Below are 17615 nucleotides of genomic sequence, written 5' to 3'. Positions count from 1 at the left end.
ATCTACTGCAAAAGGACAGCTGCGATTACATTGATTATTAACAGGTGCAGCAGTGACAATTTACACTTTACATTTTTGGTACTCAAAATGTAAATTATACACTCGACGACAAAGAAAACAGTAGGGGAATTCAATCTTTATTTATATTCCGTTTGTTTTCCACACCACGATGATGATGAAATAAATCAAAATGTCACTATTTAGAGGTTGCCACCTGCTTCAAATTAACAGAATTACATTCCTTTAAACAACACAGGATGTGGAATAAATATTTATAATGAAAATAGCAATAAACAGTTTGCTTACTATTATCTTTGCTGTTGGCTCTTCAATAAACAGAAGTTCCAGGAGGGAGCAAGGTTCACGGACATTTTAAATTTTATGTAACATTAAAAAGTGCATAATCTACCTTAATTTTTGAAATTACGAATTGAAAAAAGGCGATATAGATAAAAATTTTCCTGCATTCAAAACTTACTCTAAATTCGTAAAGAATTATCATAGTTTGTATACAATTGGTACATAATAAAAACTTACTGTCCGAGTTCCATATGCAAGATAATTTTGTAAAAGTTTACGTACAGGAGGATGAGGAAAAAGCTTCTAACATGGCCATATATAAGGGTAGGGTTTAACGCATCCAAACTCCTCCCATTGCTTTAACCCCTTAACCGCCGCAGAACAATATATGTAGACTCTCGAAAAACGGCACTATTTTGCGACGCGACTTTATATGGATGGTGTTTGAAAATTAACGGCTGTTGTATTGCGACAAGTCATATATATAGACTCCTCTTTTTCATGCTTTTACAGGTCTGTGCAAGCAGTTTGCAAGCAAACAATCCATTTTTTATGCCTTGTTGGTATCGAAAAAAACAACAACTTCGTATTGTGTGTTTTCCTGCATTTTACCAATGTTACTATATGGACTCTCTTAATTATCGTATACTGCTTTGTGTTCAGTAGCTTTTCTTTTAGTTCGAGAGCTGCTTCCCAAGAGGAAGTTTCGTTAGCTAGTGGTGTGCATTGTGCAATGGTATATTTTATTTTGTGTATTGCACACAGAATTTTTGCAATGGCGGGGAGAAACCTCAGATGTACTGATATTCAGCATCTACTGGAGCATGACTTAGATGATGATTTTCTGGATGAAATCTCTGATGTTGAAAGTGAAGGTACTTGCAGTGAAGATATTGTTTCAAGTGATGAAGATGCTCAAGACGATAGGACAGGAATTGAAGAAGAAGCTGGTGACACTAGCGGCAGCGAGTTGGAAGATGAAACTGCATCTGATACATGGACTGAATCTTCAATGGTAAGCAGAGACCTTTTCCCATTCACAGGTGACAGTGGTGTGAAGTTAGTGCTTTCGAATCCACAAAGTCCATTGGATATATTTCAGTCTTTATTTGATGTAGTGCTGATGGAATATATTGTGAGCGAAACAAATAAATATGCTAGTAAGGTAGGAGATGACAAAAGAAGATCAGGTAAAATGAGACTGAAAAGCAGAGACCTTTTATGGAAGGACACAAGTGTTGGTGAGATGTACGTCTTCCTAGCTCTCATTATTCTGCAAGGGATTGTCAGAAATCCGACAATCGAATCTTACCACTCTACCAATCTTCTGATATCCACTCCTTTCTTCTCAAAGTGCATTAGTAGGGACAGGTTCAGCTTACTTATGAAATATTTGCACTTGTCTGATAAAGTAGAACAAGATGTGCCAACCATAAAATTTCGAGATGTGCTAGACTTTCTTCTTGGAAAGTTCAAATCCCATTCCATTCAAGCGGAAGATATAAGTGTTGATGAATCATTGCTCTTGTGGAAAGGAAGAGTGAAGTGGAAAAAGATACATCCCTCTCAAGAGAGCCAGGTTTGGCACTGAATGTTACATATTAGCAGAAGCAGAAACTGGCTATGTTTGGAATCTTCTAGTCTACATGGGTAAAAAAATGACTTATCCCTGTAATATTCCAGGAATATCTGAAGAAATTAGCAAAGGATTCACCAAGCCAACGAAGATAGTTTTGAGTCTTATTGAACCATTATTGAATAAAGGCTACACTCTTGGAATAGACAATTTCTATGCCTCTCCTGATCTTTATGAGATTTTTGTCACTAACAAAACAGATGCCGTAGGAACAGTGCGTTTCACGAGGAAGAACCTTTGCAAGCAAGTAAATGACAAAGTGTTGAAAAAAGGTGAAACTATTGTTAGGTTCAAGAATAAGCTCATGCACATGAAGTGGAGACAAGAAATATGTAAATATGCTGAGCACAATCTATGATGACACGAAGGAAAAGGTGTCACATTGGAGGAATAGATCTAATGGACCCAATTACATCTGCTTCCTCGCCTACAAGAAAATGAGTTAAGAAATACTACAAGAAGATATTTTTTTCAGATTGCTCGAGATAACTCTTCTCAACAGCCACATCATTTACAGGCGCAATGGAGGTGGAAAGAAATTTCTTGATTTCAAAATGGATCTCGTTGAGCAGCTCATCAGTGCTTATGGAAAAGATGTGTACTGGATTAGAAAACCAATAGGTCCCCTCAACTTAGAAACATGTCCCACAAGGCTTACAGGAAGACAAGGCTTAACAGAATCCCCAGTCGAAATTCTTACAGGTGATGCACCTGGTCCCAAGAAGAAGCTTCAAAGAAGATAAGTGTATTGCACACTACAAAACAAAGTTAGAAGTATCTATTGCTGTGACATATGTGAATTGCCATTGTGCATCATACCATGTTTTAAAGAGTATCATACAGTAGAGAACTTACCAAAGTAAATATGAACATGAGAAAAAAAGAAGGACTATTGAAAGTGACATTTTATATATTGAATGTAGATCACAATTGCAATTGTTAGTTTTTTTTATTGTAAGTTAGTTATATTCTGACTCTATAGCAACAGAAGTTTTTGTGGCATTATATATTGTAATCAAAATATATGAAATTTCACTAATATGAATTTTGTAATTACATGTATTTTGTTTGTTATTGAAGAAATAAACAAAAATTTCGATAAACAAAAAACTATTACACATTTTACCTTATGAAAAGTAATTAAAAGTACAAATTAAAAATATGTGCATTTTAAAAACATAAAAATAATTTATGATGAATTTATTTTGCAATGGCGTCTATATGTAGAGGATCTCTTTTTTTGTTGAACTTCTCTTCAAGGCCACCACGGTAAAGGGGTTAATAAACATTTTGCATTAATCGAATAATCACATCATCAACAGTTGATCAAATCATTGTAACATCTGAAATCATTTTGAAAATATAACTTATATGAGTGGTGTACAATAATTTCATTTTATTCAAATCTTCAGAATAACTTTAACAGTATTCATTACGTTCAAAATAAACTGTAAAATAGCAAACTTTTCGAGAAACTCTTCAAAATGCACATAGATATTTTGATATATAGTCTGAAAATTTTGCAAATATAAATCTCAATGTACATAATGAAAAATATTGTAATTGTTAATATAATTAGTGCACATCTGTATGTACCTAGTTACAATGAGATGTTCAGAAAATATTAATTGAAAACTGTTTAAATTTAATAATGCAATTATCAACCAGTTTACCATTAGTGAATAACATCCATGATCAATATTTATTAATTATAATACAGGTATTTTAATTTTACTATCCTCGGACTACTGAAAGCTGAACCCTTCCCATTATGTTCGTATAAATATGGCCGTGACTTGTAAGTTTGAACTTCCGTATTAAATAAACTTTTCAACTTCGGAAACTCAATGCCCGTGTGTCCTTTGAATTGAATTAATTTTTAATTTGAGAAATCTGGTAAATATTTGGTTGCACAAGTTAGTGAAGTTACCCTTGTTATAGGTTATGGTTTTTAAAAAAATCATATTTCAAAATCAGCAGGGTTAGCAAATTCTTGTACACAAACACTAGCATGTAATTGAGATTAGTATCACACACGAACGCACAAATTTATGTGATTCTTACTTTGAAATAAATAAATATACAGAATCTCTTTTTCGAACTCCTAGCTCATTCCCCAAAACATAGGATCAGCCATTTGATGTTATCACTTATCAGCCTCTTTAGCATCAGAGATTGATGCCCGTTTTGGAAGCCCCACTCTGCAAGGTTCTTTTGTCTAGGAGAGAGACATCTTTTGGGTAAATGCCAAACTACTAGGCATTTACGTACGATGCTTCTCGAGCCCTATTGAGGCCTCTTGTTATGTATGCTCTTTGCTGTAGTTAACATAAAACATGCTATTCCTACTACTATGACAAATTAATCAAGAGCTGAAAAACTATTTAAAGTGAACTTTTTATTCAAGCCAAGCATGAAACAAAAGTTGCAAAGCTGTTAACTATGTGATTTAATATTTTCTCACTTCCAAGACTCAAAGGAATGGAAAATTACATTACATTATTTGCTGATGTGCATATTTCATTATTGGACATCACTTGCCATGCAACCAAATATAATACAGGATATATGATCCAATCAAATTAAAAATAAAACTATTTTCATTCGAAGTAATGGCAAAGCTTTCTTTGAACCCCAACAAAGTTTGTGGTGAAAATTAGGGCTGAGCCGATACCAATATGGAATGTATCGGTTGAAATTTTTACCACCGATCCCATCTAAAACCAAGGCCAAGAGCAACATTTGCCTCTTTCAAAAGTTCGTTCACCCTTGCTTGTGGCATATTGGAAAAAGTTCCGCTTGTTGTATTTCCGAGAATTACTGAAGAAACCTCTACCCTCCTGGGAAGCAGATGATTGACAAGATCAAAAGCCTAAGCAAAGGGAAAGCTGCGACCAAACTTCTCGAAGGCATGTACTACCTCATAAAGGCTGAGCGGATATAAAATAAATCATTTGTTTCCAATTCTTGCTTGGAAACTCGTGCGGTGAGAAAGACTGAGCTGTTTCCGGGCTAGATGATTGCGGAGTTCTTGGGAAAGATAAATGAAAGTCGTCATGGAATTAGTTTTATCTTCCATTCAAGTGGGGAGGGAGGGTTGTGGATTTAAAAATGTCTTCTTGTTCTCTTCCCTTCTGTATAAGTCTATATGTGACTATTGGTATTGGCCGATACCGCAGCGACATTTTAATAACTGCATTTGTATATATTTTACATCGCTTTTCTCCCTCTCCAGGTTAACCCAAATGACAAAAATGAGTAGTGTTCATGAAACTGAAGAAGAGACACAATCTATATCATTTTTTTAACTGCAATATGTTAATAAGTCCTGCCACATTTCAAAAAGCCCTTTCTTTGCATCCTCTGGGTCTGCAGAGTAGTTCACATACATAAAAATTACCAAATATCACAAGACATTTTAAAGTGTTTAATACTACATGAGAATAATTTGGGTATTATTTAATGTCATTAAAGGAATGTGATGTGAGTTAGTATGACTTGCCTTTGTAATTTTAAAATTAAATTTTACAAGTATCGGTATTTGGTATCAGTGGGTATTGGTGAGAGTATCAGCATCAGTTGGTTCAAAGTGGCCCTAGTGAAAATATGAAACATAAAGCTGCAACCTAAAATACATTTTGTTTACTCTAGTTGCAATTTGAATATCAGTAAGGTTATAATTAATAATAAAAAAAACTATTAAGTTTCCTTACCCTGGAACATGTGTAACCAAGAGTGGTTTTACGTATCCATTGACTGGATTTGGTTGATTTTCTGCAACAAAAAAATAGGAAAAATTATGTCTCCTTCACTTTCAAGCAGTAAAAATGCAATAATTAAAACACTCACATGATAAAATATTTATTCTCAGATTCCCTACCACAATACTTGAAATGCACACCAAATTTCAGTACACTGGCGCATGACAGATTAAAAAAAAATATATACACATATTCAAGTACTGTAGCATACTTTATAAGCACTGTACTGCTGCATATTAAGGCACTATGAAAACAAAAAATAAACCCGCCGCAAGATGACTTCGGATATCATAACAAAAGCACAAAAAATACAGAAAATTCATGTGAAAAGCTATAATTAAGCTATTAGATACAGCAAAAAATGCATACATTAGTATGGAGTCATGTTGCCTTTACTTTTGGTAACCATTTGGATGTGCATGGGCATGGACTCACTAAGACTTCGGAAGTAATTTAAGTCCATGTCAATGCACCACATTTTCTTCAGTTCTGTTTGGAGGGTATGTAGGTTCTGAATCTTCTTCTTTCCCAGGAATTGCTTCATACAATGCCAACAATTTTCAATTGGGTTGAGATCGGGGCTATTCCCAGGCCACTTTAACATCTTTATCTGTTGTTCCTCAAGCCATTTCCTTACCTTCACAGCCCTGTGACAAGGAGCGTTATCATGGATGAAAAGATCACACTCGTGGATCTGATGCATATCCACTAAATGGTCCTTAAGAACGTTGATATATCAGTCTGCATTCATCGTCACGTTTTGCAGTAAGAAATATAAACCTGCCCTACCCTTATCACCTGAAAAACACCCCCACACCATTACAGACTGGGAGTGCCTAATGGTCGGAACCGTATACTTTAGGTTGTACCGATCTGAAGATGATGGATGTCGAACCTTAGCAGCTCTCATTCGGAACAGTTGGAATGAGCTTTCATCGGAAAACATTACTTTCCTCCACTGTGCTGGTGTACAGTGTGCATATTTCTTTGCAAAAGGAAGACTGTCTTTCTTCATGCGGGTGGTGAGTAGTGACTTCTTAGCAACAGTACAACACTGCCAATCCAAGTCTTTCTGTAAATGGTGCTGGATCGTGTGAACACTAATGTTTTCCAACAGACTCGGGTGCATTTCTTTAAGTTCTGACACTGTCAGTCGAGGGCTTTATTTATCTCATTAGGAGAGCGTCTGTAGATTTGGTTGTTTTTCTTTGCCTCCCACCACCGAATTTGTGCTTTGGAATGACAGTCGGAGGCAGTCCTCTGGCGGCTGCCAGTACCTTCATTATGGTTGAATTTGCACGACCTGTTTGTTGACATATCGTCTTTATCGAGACGTTTTCACTTCGCCATGCAACAATGCTGGCATTTTCCACAGTACTTTCCCGGCATATCACAAATACAGCAGAAAAATATCCAACATAAAGTGCAACAAACGAAAACAGCAATTTATCACACACACTACAGCAGAAAGTCACCCTTCCTGTGTCAACTAATACGAAATGAAATGAACTCTCTTATCAGCAGTAATACACTGTTGCCAGATACGTTCATGCAAAAACAATTCAGTGTTCGAAACAAAACAACACTAGATACAAGGCTACAAAGTGATAGATCGCTTACTACAGCAGATTTCACATGAGGTCCGAAGTCATTTTGCGGCGGGTGTAAAACACACTTGGAAATATGTTTACCTGACACAGGTGTATAATATTTGCTGAAAATTTGGTCCTTTTGGATGTCAGGATACAGATACACTAAATGCTGAAGATCTGACACTCTGTCTGCTAAACTCCGGATGGCAAAGTCTTTACTTGTGAAAGGCTGCAGCATGAAGACTTCACCTTGTTCTAAAACAAATAAATATAAAAATGACATCTACAGCTGATACAACAGCACAAGAATGTAATTACATTCCATATTAGACTAACAAAATACAAAAATTATTTTCTTCATAGAATAAATATCAAAATAACTGTGTTTAACATGACTTTCCTCCGACAAACTGATTGTCTATTGTCCTTCCAGCTATCTTTTCTCCCTGCTATTGCATAATCACAATGATCCATAATAATAACAATAACAACAACAACCAGACATAATAACAACAATAACAACAACAACCAGACAAACGTAAGGTTGGTAAAATGTAGCACTTCTTATACCTAATCCTGGTCTCAATCACTGTTGAAAAACAATTCAATTGCGTCAAAATTAATTACTCAATTTCACTAGGATTTGCATCCTATGTTATTAAAACATTTGTGGTAGAAAATATATATTATATGAATAATATTACAGTTATCACTGTATTCAAACTACAAATGAATGTCTGATGAAGGGAGCATGTGTTCTTCTGAAACATAACAGCAAAAATTGTGATTATGTGCTTGTAAAAATATTTTTGTAAGTCACAGTAACCCATTTTAAATTTACACATTGCAATAAGTAGGTGTGATAGTACATACCAGCAACCCAAGCAATAGTAACGCCTCCTAGTTCTGAATCTGAAAATCTCAGCAGGAATGTTCCATTGGCACAATTCGACAGCGTCTCTTCTGCTTGCTTTTTCCTAACAAAACCCAATATTGCTCTGGAAGCATAACAATAATAAAAGGGCTAATTAATACAAGTAGGAGTGAGATTTTCAATACTGACAGTAACACTCAAAACACCACACACAAATTATAGCAAAGAAAAAGATTCATGGGAAGTAATTTATGTATCATATTCACACACTTGGCAAATCTATATTAACGGCTCAACATAAAATCAGCTCTTTAACCTATTATAGAATATAACTGTAATTTTTTATTATACTAAAATTCTAATACAGCTACTGAAGTTAACCTCAGTTAAAAAAATGTATGGAGTCATATAATTTTCACGTTTCTTTCCAAAATAATTTCCTCTTTAAAATTCTTCTCATCTCATAGAATACAAATAAAAATGACACTAATATGCTCACCCATCCATCCATGGACCTCGCAAATGTTCCCTTGTAAGCTTCATTACAGCATAAAACCACTCCCAGAATGTAAAATTTCGTTCCTGCAAAGGTTCTTTACAAAACTGAGACCAGCTCAACATCATGCCACTGTAGTCTTGCAGTTGCTGTTGGTGACTCCTGCAAAGGGAAACAAGCAATGAATATTATTGGCATCCTACAAAAAAAAAACAACCTAATTTGATGTTTCCTTCCTGTACAGGATAATTCTGACAATCAAGATGAATTGGATACATAAACAAACACAATGAAATGCCCAGTCCATGGTTTACCCAAAACCCCTGGTTTCATTGAACATTCTGATAAGAGATTTGATTGATTGATTTGGTGTCCACAGTAAGGCTAATCGGGATTGGACCTACAGTTTAAAGTGGGATCCGAACTTCTATGTGCTTCCACCGAGTATCAAACCTGGGACCCCTTCATTACAAGGTGACGACGCTACCACTGCACCATTGGGGAGACCTATTCTGATAAGAGAATTTGAACTTTCACGTTAGTGGGAGGATGGTCAGAATAAGATAATAAATTTCTTCACTTTTAGGGAAGTGGAGAAGAACTCAATTGAAGATCTCATTTCTCAATATTCATTTATAATGCTACCTGGTGGGGGCACGAAGTAGTTCAGATCCCCCATTAAACTGTAGCCTAACTGTGAATAAAGTGGACTTAAACCCAAACTCATTTACTGATGCAAGATAATGTATAATATTCTGACATTAATTTTCCATATTTTCTGAAAATTTTGAAACTGCATTCAATGAATTTACAATAAACATGATTGAAATTTTACACAAACAGTTTAAAAAAAGAAATAATCAATCCGTAATTAAACATGAAATACAAACGTAATCTTTCAACATGTATCTATGGAACAAGAAGCAAATAATCCCCAGCTTAATTCAAGGTGTAAATTTCCACATAAACAATACAGAGTACATACATGGAGAAAAGCAACATTCTTAAAAGCAATAAAAATACAAAAACAGCCTAATCTTTACCTGAAAGCCTTTTCACCCAAAAACCTAAGATTTTCTTCTGTTAAGGATCGGCCCGTAGCTGCCTTGAACTTGGTATTCAAAGCCTCTGCAACTTGAGACCATGGGACCTTCTCTGGCACGGCGAAAGGAATTCTTCCAGGCTCAGCAAATGCATTGTCCCATGTAACAGTTGCCCATGCATGAGGTTCCTGGTTACCATGGACAATAACAACTACAGGCAAAGACAATGTCCATACCTACGACAAAGCATGATAGTAAAAGTTAGTCCATATATTGTAATTGAAGTCAACCTAACTGAAATTAAAATTAGAAGAAATAAATATACCTGTTTAGGACCTTGGATATAATCTATCACTACATTTAACATAATAGGTTAAGACAAGTAACTTTGCCATGTAATAAGGAACATTCAATTCCTTGGATATGTCACACAATGAGATAAGAATAGAATAAGGGGAATCAACACCATATTCTCAATATTTTTGAAACTGGGAGAAATTTTGATGAAAAACAAAAAAGCATACAAAAAAAAAAATCCTTACATTAAAAGATATGAGAATAAAGTATGCATCCTTACTTGAAACACAAGTTCACCTCCACCCACGGAAAACTGTGATTGAAATAGAAGTGAAAACTTTTCATCCATAACAGATTCTGTGCCCTTCTTTTCAGCTCTCTTTATTTTCTTGAGCTGCATGTTTCTGGGGATAAAAAATGAAGTAAAATGAAAAATACTATTCACAACAACGAAATACTCTCCTACAAACATTAAATATCATAACTGGTTAATATTACACTAAACTAAGGCACCAAACATTCTTTAATATTTTGGCTATTTTACTCAGCTTTTCTACATGTGTTAATTGCAATGATGAAACAAACACAATGATACACGTATGCTTTATTCTGGGTTCAAACCCAGGAGTTCTAGTTTCATGGCATATTATGCCCAACGCTCCACTACAGAGGCAAGCAAGAGAAAATAAAAAAGGTAAGCTACAGAAGGCAAGACACATCACATTTCTAAGATTGCAAAGCTTTATATTTCTTGACCACTGACTTGGGTAGCAGTTACTTATACATTATAAAGCTGAAACTAGAAACGCTGTGGGGTTAAGCAAGTGAAATCTTGAAAACGCTAACAATAAAGCTATTGTTATCACACCGAATATTATTTTATTCTATTTCAGTCATTTTAATCAGTGCTAAGTACAACTACAGCCACCTCCAAACAGACACATGAACAAGGAAAGAAACCAGAAGGGTGGATCAATAAAATGAAAGGAAACAGTAACCATCACACAAAGTGGAAGTTTCTACATTTTGCAGCCTGGTTGCATCTTAAATGATAAAAAATGATGACATCCAACTTCAGTGTAGCTAGATGATGGGAGCAGACAGCGACAGATAGAAAGTGCTTAAATGTTTCCTGGATGGTGGATGGGATGGCAAAAGAAAGAATTATGTGGCTGGGATCGAAAAGGAGGGGGAGGGGGTCTAGTTGGGATGCAGAAATTTCAGCGGAAAATGCAGGCTTGACCAGGACTCAAAACCAGGTCTATGGCATACCATGCTCACTCAACTAACGAGCCAACCCTTGTCGACCCTGCATTTTTTGCTGAAATTTTTACAGAGTACATTTCCTGTGTGTGCCAAATCATAAGGAATAGTTACTGAGCCACTTGGTTTAGTCCGGTGGCTATGGTTTGCCAAAATAATGTGTTGGTTGAAGCGGGTTGTTGGTATAATGGCTACTTGGAAACAGAAGGTAGAGTTGTGGTTGGATGAGTGTGAATTCGGAGGTTCAGGTGTAGTGACTTTTACCCGAGTGTATATATGCTCATTTATTTCTTACCTGAAACTAACGGATAATTGTCGTGTTGTTTGATTGTATTCCATTGTTCCAGTATTGTTCAAAATCTCCCCACTTGCTTCTCCTTTGGCCATTTTGTCATTTTTTAACAAAGCATTAGCTTGTGCTTCACTAATGATTGTAACTTTTACCTGTTAAAAAAATATTAATACAATTAACATATGTAAAAACATGATCTGAAGTAAAATAATTCACTTCATACAAATCTTACCATTCGGTGCCAATAAGCAAGCCCAAAATATTGATTAATTCTGCAGCAAAATGTAAGATGGTAAATACATTTCTTCAAACAGGAATTCTTTTATAAATAAAAACTAACTTGTTATGACCTAAAACATGAATGATGGTCCTTCCTATCTCTCAAACAGGGTTGAAAATAATTTAATCATTGATTAATTCATGATTTATTAAAACTTTTTTTTGTGAAAAAATATAACTTTCTAAAAGTATTAGTGTACATTATCCAACATGTTAAGTATAAAAAATATACCAATGCAACAGGTAGTCTAAGTTTCATTATTTTGTTGAAGTGTGGAGGGTCTGTAACATTTGTGTAAATATATATTGACGTAAAAGTGGTAAAACTTATTGAGAGTACTTTATATTTGCACCATAGGCATGAGCAGACCCTCTGATTAGGAGGGGGGTGGGGGGTGGCAAAAGCCTTCATGAAAGTTCAGCCGGGAAAGAAAAATCTCATTTTATCTCACTCTTTTAGTTTTATGCCATTGATGGGTATATATGTGTGCGTGTGTGTATATATATATAAAACATATTATTTAAATACATTACATAATCAATTCATCCCCCCCTTAACAAACCAAATGATATAACTTTCCTTTTCCTCCAAACCAAACTGTTATAGCAGCATTACTTGTCCCTCTGATAATTCACAATGCATTACAAAAAAGAAAGAAACTGCGAGCAATAAAATTTTTTAATCCAAATTTATATAAATTGAATACAATATTGATTTAATAGCACGCGAATAATTCCATGGTATGTCATGGAATTCTCATTTACAATTTTTATCATTCAGATCGTTCGGCGTAGAGGGATAACTCTCTCAGCCCCCTAGCTACTATTGCTCTGAACTTGAAAAGACTGTAAGGAAAGCAGATATTGCGAGTGAAGCGAGCAAGAAAATTTTACAAAATTAATTTTTATTTGTATAAAATTTGAAGTCCAGTGGGCAATTTTTCCCTGCAGGTGCTCCTGGCTGTCTGGAAAAAATACCGCAAGAAAGACATGAAAACTAATTCAATCTTCAGTATCCTTTTGTCCTGATACTCTTAGATTCTGCTAGTCTTACATTCTTTTACTTCAATGTTTGCCCCCCTAGAATTGATTTCCGTCCAAGGTTGAGAGAAGGCAATGGCCCCCCCACCCCTGCCCGCTTGTGGTTGCACAACTGAACCAACCCCCTTCCCTTGTAGTTGCTTCGAACTTTCATCAGCTTGTAAATACTTCATTTTCTTTAAGACTATAATGTTGTTTAATAACAGCAATAAGATTCATCTACACTAAATTTCTAAGGGCAAGTATAATAATATAAGGGCATGGAATGTCTGGAAGGGGGGTCAAGGATGGCCACCTCCCCCTTCCAAAACTAATGTCAACCTAAAAGTATATATTTTACACATATAATTTGATTTCAGTTATACTAATAATTTCAAATTGAAGTGTTTTTTTTTGAGGAGGCAACACTATTATCGAGGTAATATGCCCCCTGGAAAAATACCTTGCTTGTCCCTTCATGGCAAAAAAAATCTGCGAACGTCCGTGATTAGAGGGGTAACTGCCTCCCCCCCAATGCAATGACTCATCCAAAATTGGCAATCTTTTGAATCTCGCCTCAGAAGGTTGTTTTGCTTTTGAAGATTACGCAACATGAGCAACACACACAAAGCAACGAGTTAAACGACAAGCTATTTTTTTCTTGTTTTGCCTTCTGATAAACATCTTGAACACAGAGAACAGTGCAGGAAGGAAATGCACACAATGCTAATAAATCGCGAAATATTAAACGTGAAGGGGGAGACAAAAAAAACCAAGTTATTTACGGGAAAATTATTGGTGGAAACTGTGTTTGCACTCCGCAACACTGATAAATCCAACAATAATTCGTGGATTAATATGGATGTAAATAACAATAAGTGGCATGCCCAGGAGAGGGGTTGATGGGGGTCATAACCCCTTTTTGGCCCAGTATTTACCCCGTCAAAGGCGGGAAAAGATGAAAAATTAGGGCTATTAAAAAAGTATACATAACACTCCTCCCCATTTTTTTGAAAATCCTGGGCACATACCAGGTGTATAAGCTTAAATCTGCTGTTTGCTCATAGATGGCGTTAGTGAGCGTATGAAGCTACCATGGGCACGCCATACCTGGTGTTTCTATGAGTTGGACATCTGCCAACACGAATCAGTGCACATCGTCAGCACGTGCAGACAACAACAGACAGTGTTCCTGTGGTAAACATGTCTAGTTTTGTGCCAGAAAAAGAGCATATGCGGGAAGCTCTGCTTTTCTGCTTCCATTTGAAGAAATCGGCTGCCGAATCGCATCGAACGCTTGTGGAGGCCTATGGTGACAGTGCTGTATCGGAAACAACGTGCAGGGATTGGTTTCGTCGGTTCAAAGATGGCAATTTTGACCTGAGCGACAAGAAGCGTGAAAATCGGCCCAGGAAGGTTGAGGACCATCAATTGCAGGCTCTTTTGGACGAGGACGATACCCAAACACAAAATATGCTTGCCGAGCAATTGGGTGTTACTCAAGCAGCCATTTCCATGTGTCTACGTGCTATGGGAAAGGTTCAAAAGATCGGAAAATGGGTGCCGCATGAATTGACCGATCGGCAGCTGGAGAGATGCCAAAACACATGCGAAATCTTGCTTGCCAGACAAAAAACAAAGTCTTTCCTGCACCTGATTGTGACTGGCGATGAAAAGTGGATATATTTCCGTGGGTTGATCCCGGCCAACCATCAACATCTTCCTCGAGACCAAATCGCTTCGGCCGGAAGATGATGCTGTGTGTTTGGTGAGATCAACAGGGTATCGTCTACTTTGAACTGTTGAAACCTGGTGAAACTGTGACTGCCCACCGCTACCACCAACAACTGATCAAATTGCACTGTGCTCTGTGTGACAAAAGGCCGGATTATCAACAAAGACATGACAAGCTGATTTTTCTCCGCGACAACGCCCCATCGCACACGTCAAGACTGGTCCAAAACTACTTGGATACACGCAACTGGGAGGTGCTACCCCATCCCGCCTATTCACCCGACCTGGCCCCTTCCGACTACCATCTGTTTTCGTCGATGGATCACGCCCACGCTGAGCAGCACTTCGATTCGTATGCAGTCGTCCGAAAATGGCTTGATGAGTGGTTTGCCTCGAAAGAGGACTTTTTTTGGCGTGGTATCCACAAATTGCCCGAGAGCTGGGCAAAATGTGCAGCTCGCGAGGGCAAGTACTTTGAATAAATTTCTCGTTGCTTTCTATGAACAAACCATGTGTTTTTCTCACTACAAAACAGCAGATTTAAGCTTATACACCTGGTAACTGATAACAATTCCCCGTATTGTGATGTCAAAAAATGCGTAACTTTGACCAAGCTTGTTATCAGTTCACTTTATGCAGTTGGGCTGATCAGGACTGGGCACACATGCAGCTAAAGTGGGATCTGAATCATTCTACATGCCTCCACTGTGAACTGAATCCAGGACACTTTGATTACCATATATAAAGATGCTTGACGTCCAACTATAAATGATTATCCCCCCTCCAATTACCCAATACTTATAAAACTAGCACCTAATTACCAGTTTACAGAGTAAATGGAGATCCCACACAATCAGAATCATAAATTTAACCTAACAGGTGGCAGATAGAAGCAGTCATCCACCGTCCTTAAACTCGAAAGTGGGTCACGTTAATCTGCCACTGATTTTCACAGCAGGTCTTGCTTTTTCCTCCATAGAAATTCATAATCATACTTCTTTACCACTGTTGAATTATTTTTTACACAATATAATCAAGTGGCTCCGGCACCCACCCAGCATCGTATGAAGTGGGTACCTGGAGGAAACTCTGGGGGTAAAGGCAGCCAGGGTCATGGTGCTGATCACATCACCCCCAGCTCAGCCGAGATCAAGGAAGTGTGGGGCCCTAACCCCACTCCCCCTATTTTTTTTTTTAGCTTAATTCCAATTGTTGAGAAATGTCTAAATACGCCATGGAATAAAAAAAAAAAAATTCTTCCATTGCAAAAGACAAGAATTTTCTTTCTGTCATAGTATTTGCACAACTTTACTTTGTGAAGGATATGAACATGTTATTGGAATGGAAATGTTCCTATTGTGTAATACGTAATGTAGTTTTCAAATCAAATTTGATATTTTATTCACCAATATAGCATCACAATGTTAATTTACAGAGTGCTTTTGAACCTGATATGTGCTCAATTTTTGTACCAAAATTCTGATCTTTTATTCACCCCAAATATGTATTGCTACTGATAACCATTATTATAACCATGTGATAAAAATACAAATTATTATTTTTATTACTATGGAATACACTTTTTTTTACACTTTTCCACTTGGTACATATTGGAGATCTGATCTAGACAATCTGATGTAAACATTATAAAATTTTTCCACATCGAATACTTGCCTGAATTTAAGTTCTTTAGCTACAGTCCTCAGGAAGATGGGTAATAGAGGTTTCCTCGTATTAAAAGAAAGCACAGATAATATACAAAACCTACTTATACGAGGGTCACTATTTATATTTTGAGCCTAACAATGAAAAAACAGGAATTTGGCATTGAAAACTGCTTTATTGTTTTTCGAAGTATTCTCCTTTATGGTCAATACACTTTTGCATTCGTTCGAACCATTTGTCAAAGCAGTTTTTCCAATCTTCTTGAGACACCTCCATAATATGGTTTTTGAACGCATCAACGGCGTCTTCCGCCCACGAAAATCTTTGTCCACGCAATTTATTCTTGACATTCGGGAACAAGAAGAAGTCATTGGGTGCCAAATCAGGACTGTACGGCGGATGACCCATCAATTCGATTTTTTGACTGTTCATAAAGTCGGTTGTTAGACGAGATGTGTGACAGCTGGCATTGTCTTGATGAAGAATGATCCGACGGCGTTTGTTTGTTTTCCATATTTGACCGAAGACCTCTGGCAAACAAATTGTTGTGTACCATTGAGAGTTGACCGTTCTACGTTCCTCTAAAGGCACAGTTGCCACATGACCAGTTTTCCCGAAAAAACAGGCGACCATTTGTTTCGATGTGTTTCGAGCGCGAACAACTTTTGTTGGATTGGGTTCATCTTGAAACACCCATACAGTCGACTGCTGTTTACGTTCCAGCTCATATGCATATATCCATGATTCGTCACCTGTTACAATCTTATATACGTCTTTTGAAGCACCACGATTGTATTTATTGAGCTTTGTTTGCACCAATTGACGCGAGCGTCTTTTTGAGTTTTTGTCAAATTGTGTGGGATCCAACGAGAACATACCTTTCTCACAGCTAAATGATCATGTAATATTTTATATATGCTGGTGGAACTAATGCCTATGGTTGCCTCAATCTCACAGTATGTCACATGACGATCTTGCAGTATTAGGTTTTGCACAGCATCAATGTTTTCTTAAACAACACCTGATTTTGGACGACCTTCGCGAATCTCGTCGGTGATCGAATGGCGGCCACGATTAAATTCGTTATACCAGAATTTCACAGTGGCAAAGGATGGGGCTTCATCGCCAATGTGGAAGTAAGTTGATCGATGCACTCGTCTTGATAATCCACGTCGAAAATCGTAAAAAAATCATCGCATGAAAATGTTCACGAGTTAATTCCATTTTATTGTTGTCGCGCAATCTCCAAGGCAACATAAACAACACAAATCAAGCTATTGACAAAACATTTGAAGTACGTTATGGTCAATAATGCCAGACAATTCCATGCAAACGTCAAATCATGCCTAACTTCAATCAGTGT

General features: G+C 36.8%; 1 protein-coding gene across 4 annotated transcripts in view; it reads right to left on the bottom strand.

Annotated features, from left to right (window-relative positions):
- Stat92E (Signal transducer and transcription activator Stat92E) overlaps nt 1–17615 on the bottom strand; it is a 68942-nt gene that overhangs the window by 31356 nt on the left and 19971 nt on the right. For all 4 annotated transcript variants that reach the window (XM_083137647.1, XM_083137665.1, XM_083137638.1 and 1 more), the window contains 7 exons: nt 11558–11706; nt 10280–10403; nt 9703–9938; nt 8663–8821; nt 8163–8287; nt 7389–7544; nt 5650–5710 (listed from right to left, as the gene is read on the bottom strand). In XM_083137647.1, coding sequence (XP_082993773.1) covers nt 5650–5710; nt 7389–7544; nt 8163–8287; nt 8663–8821; nt 9703–9938; nt 10280–10403; nt 11558–11706 — 1010 coding nt within the window. The remainder of the gene's footprint in view (nt 1–5649; nt 5711–7388; nt 7545–8162; nt 8288–8662; nt 8822–9702; nt 9939–10279; nt 10404–11557; nt 11707–17615) is intronic.

Source organism: Lepisma saccharinum, chromosome 1 (assembly GCF_977018435.1).
Source record: "Lepisma saccharinum chromosome 1, izLepSacc3.1, whole genome shotgun sequence".
NCBI lineage: Eukaryota > Metazoa > Arthropoda > Insecta > Zygentoma > Lepismatidae > Lepisma > Lepisma saccharinum.
This window is presented reverse-complemented; position numbering and strand designations above follow the sequence as displayed.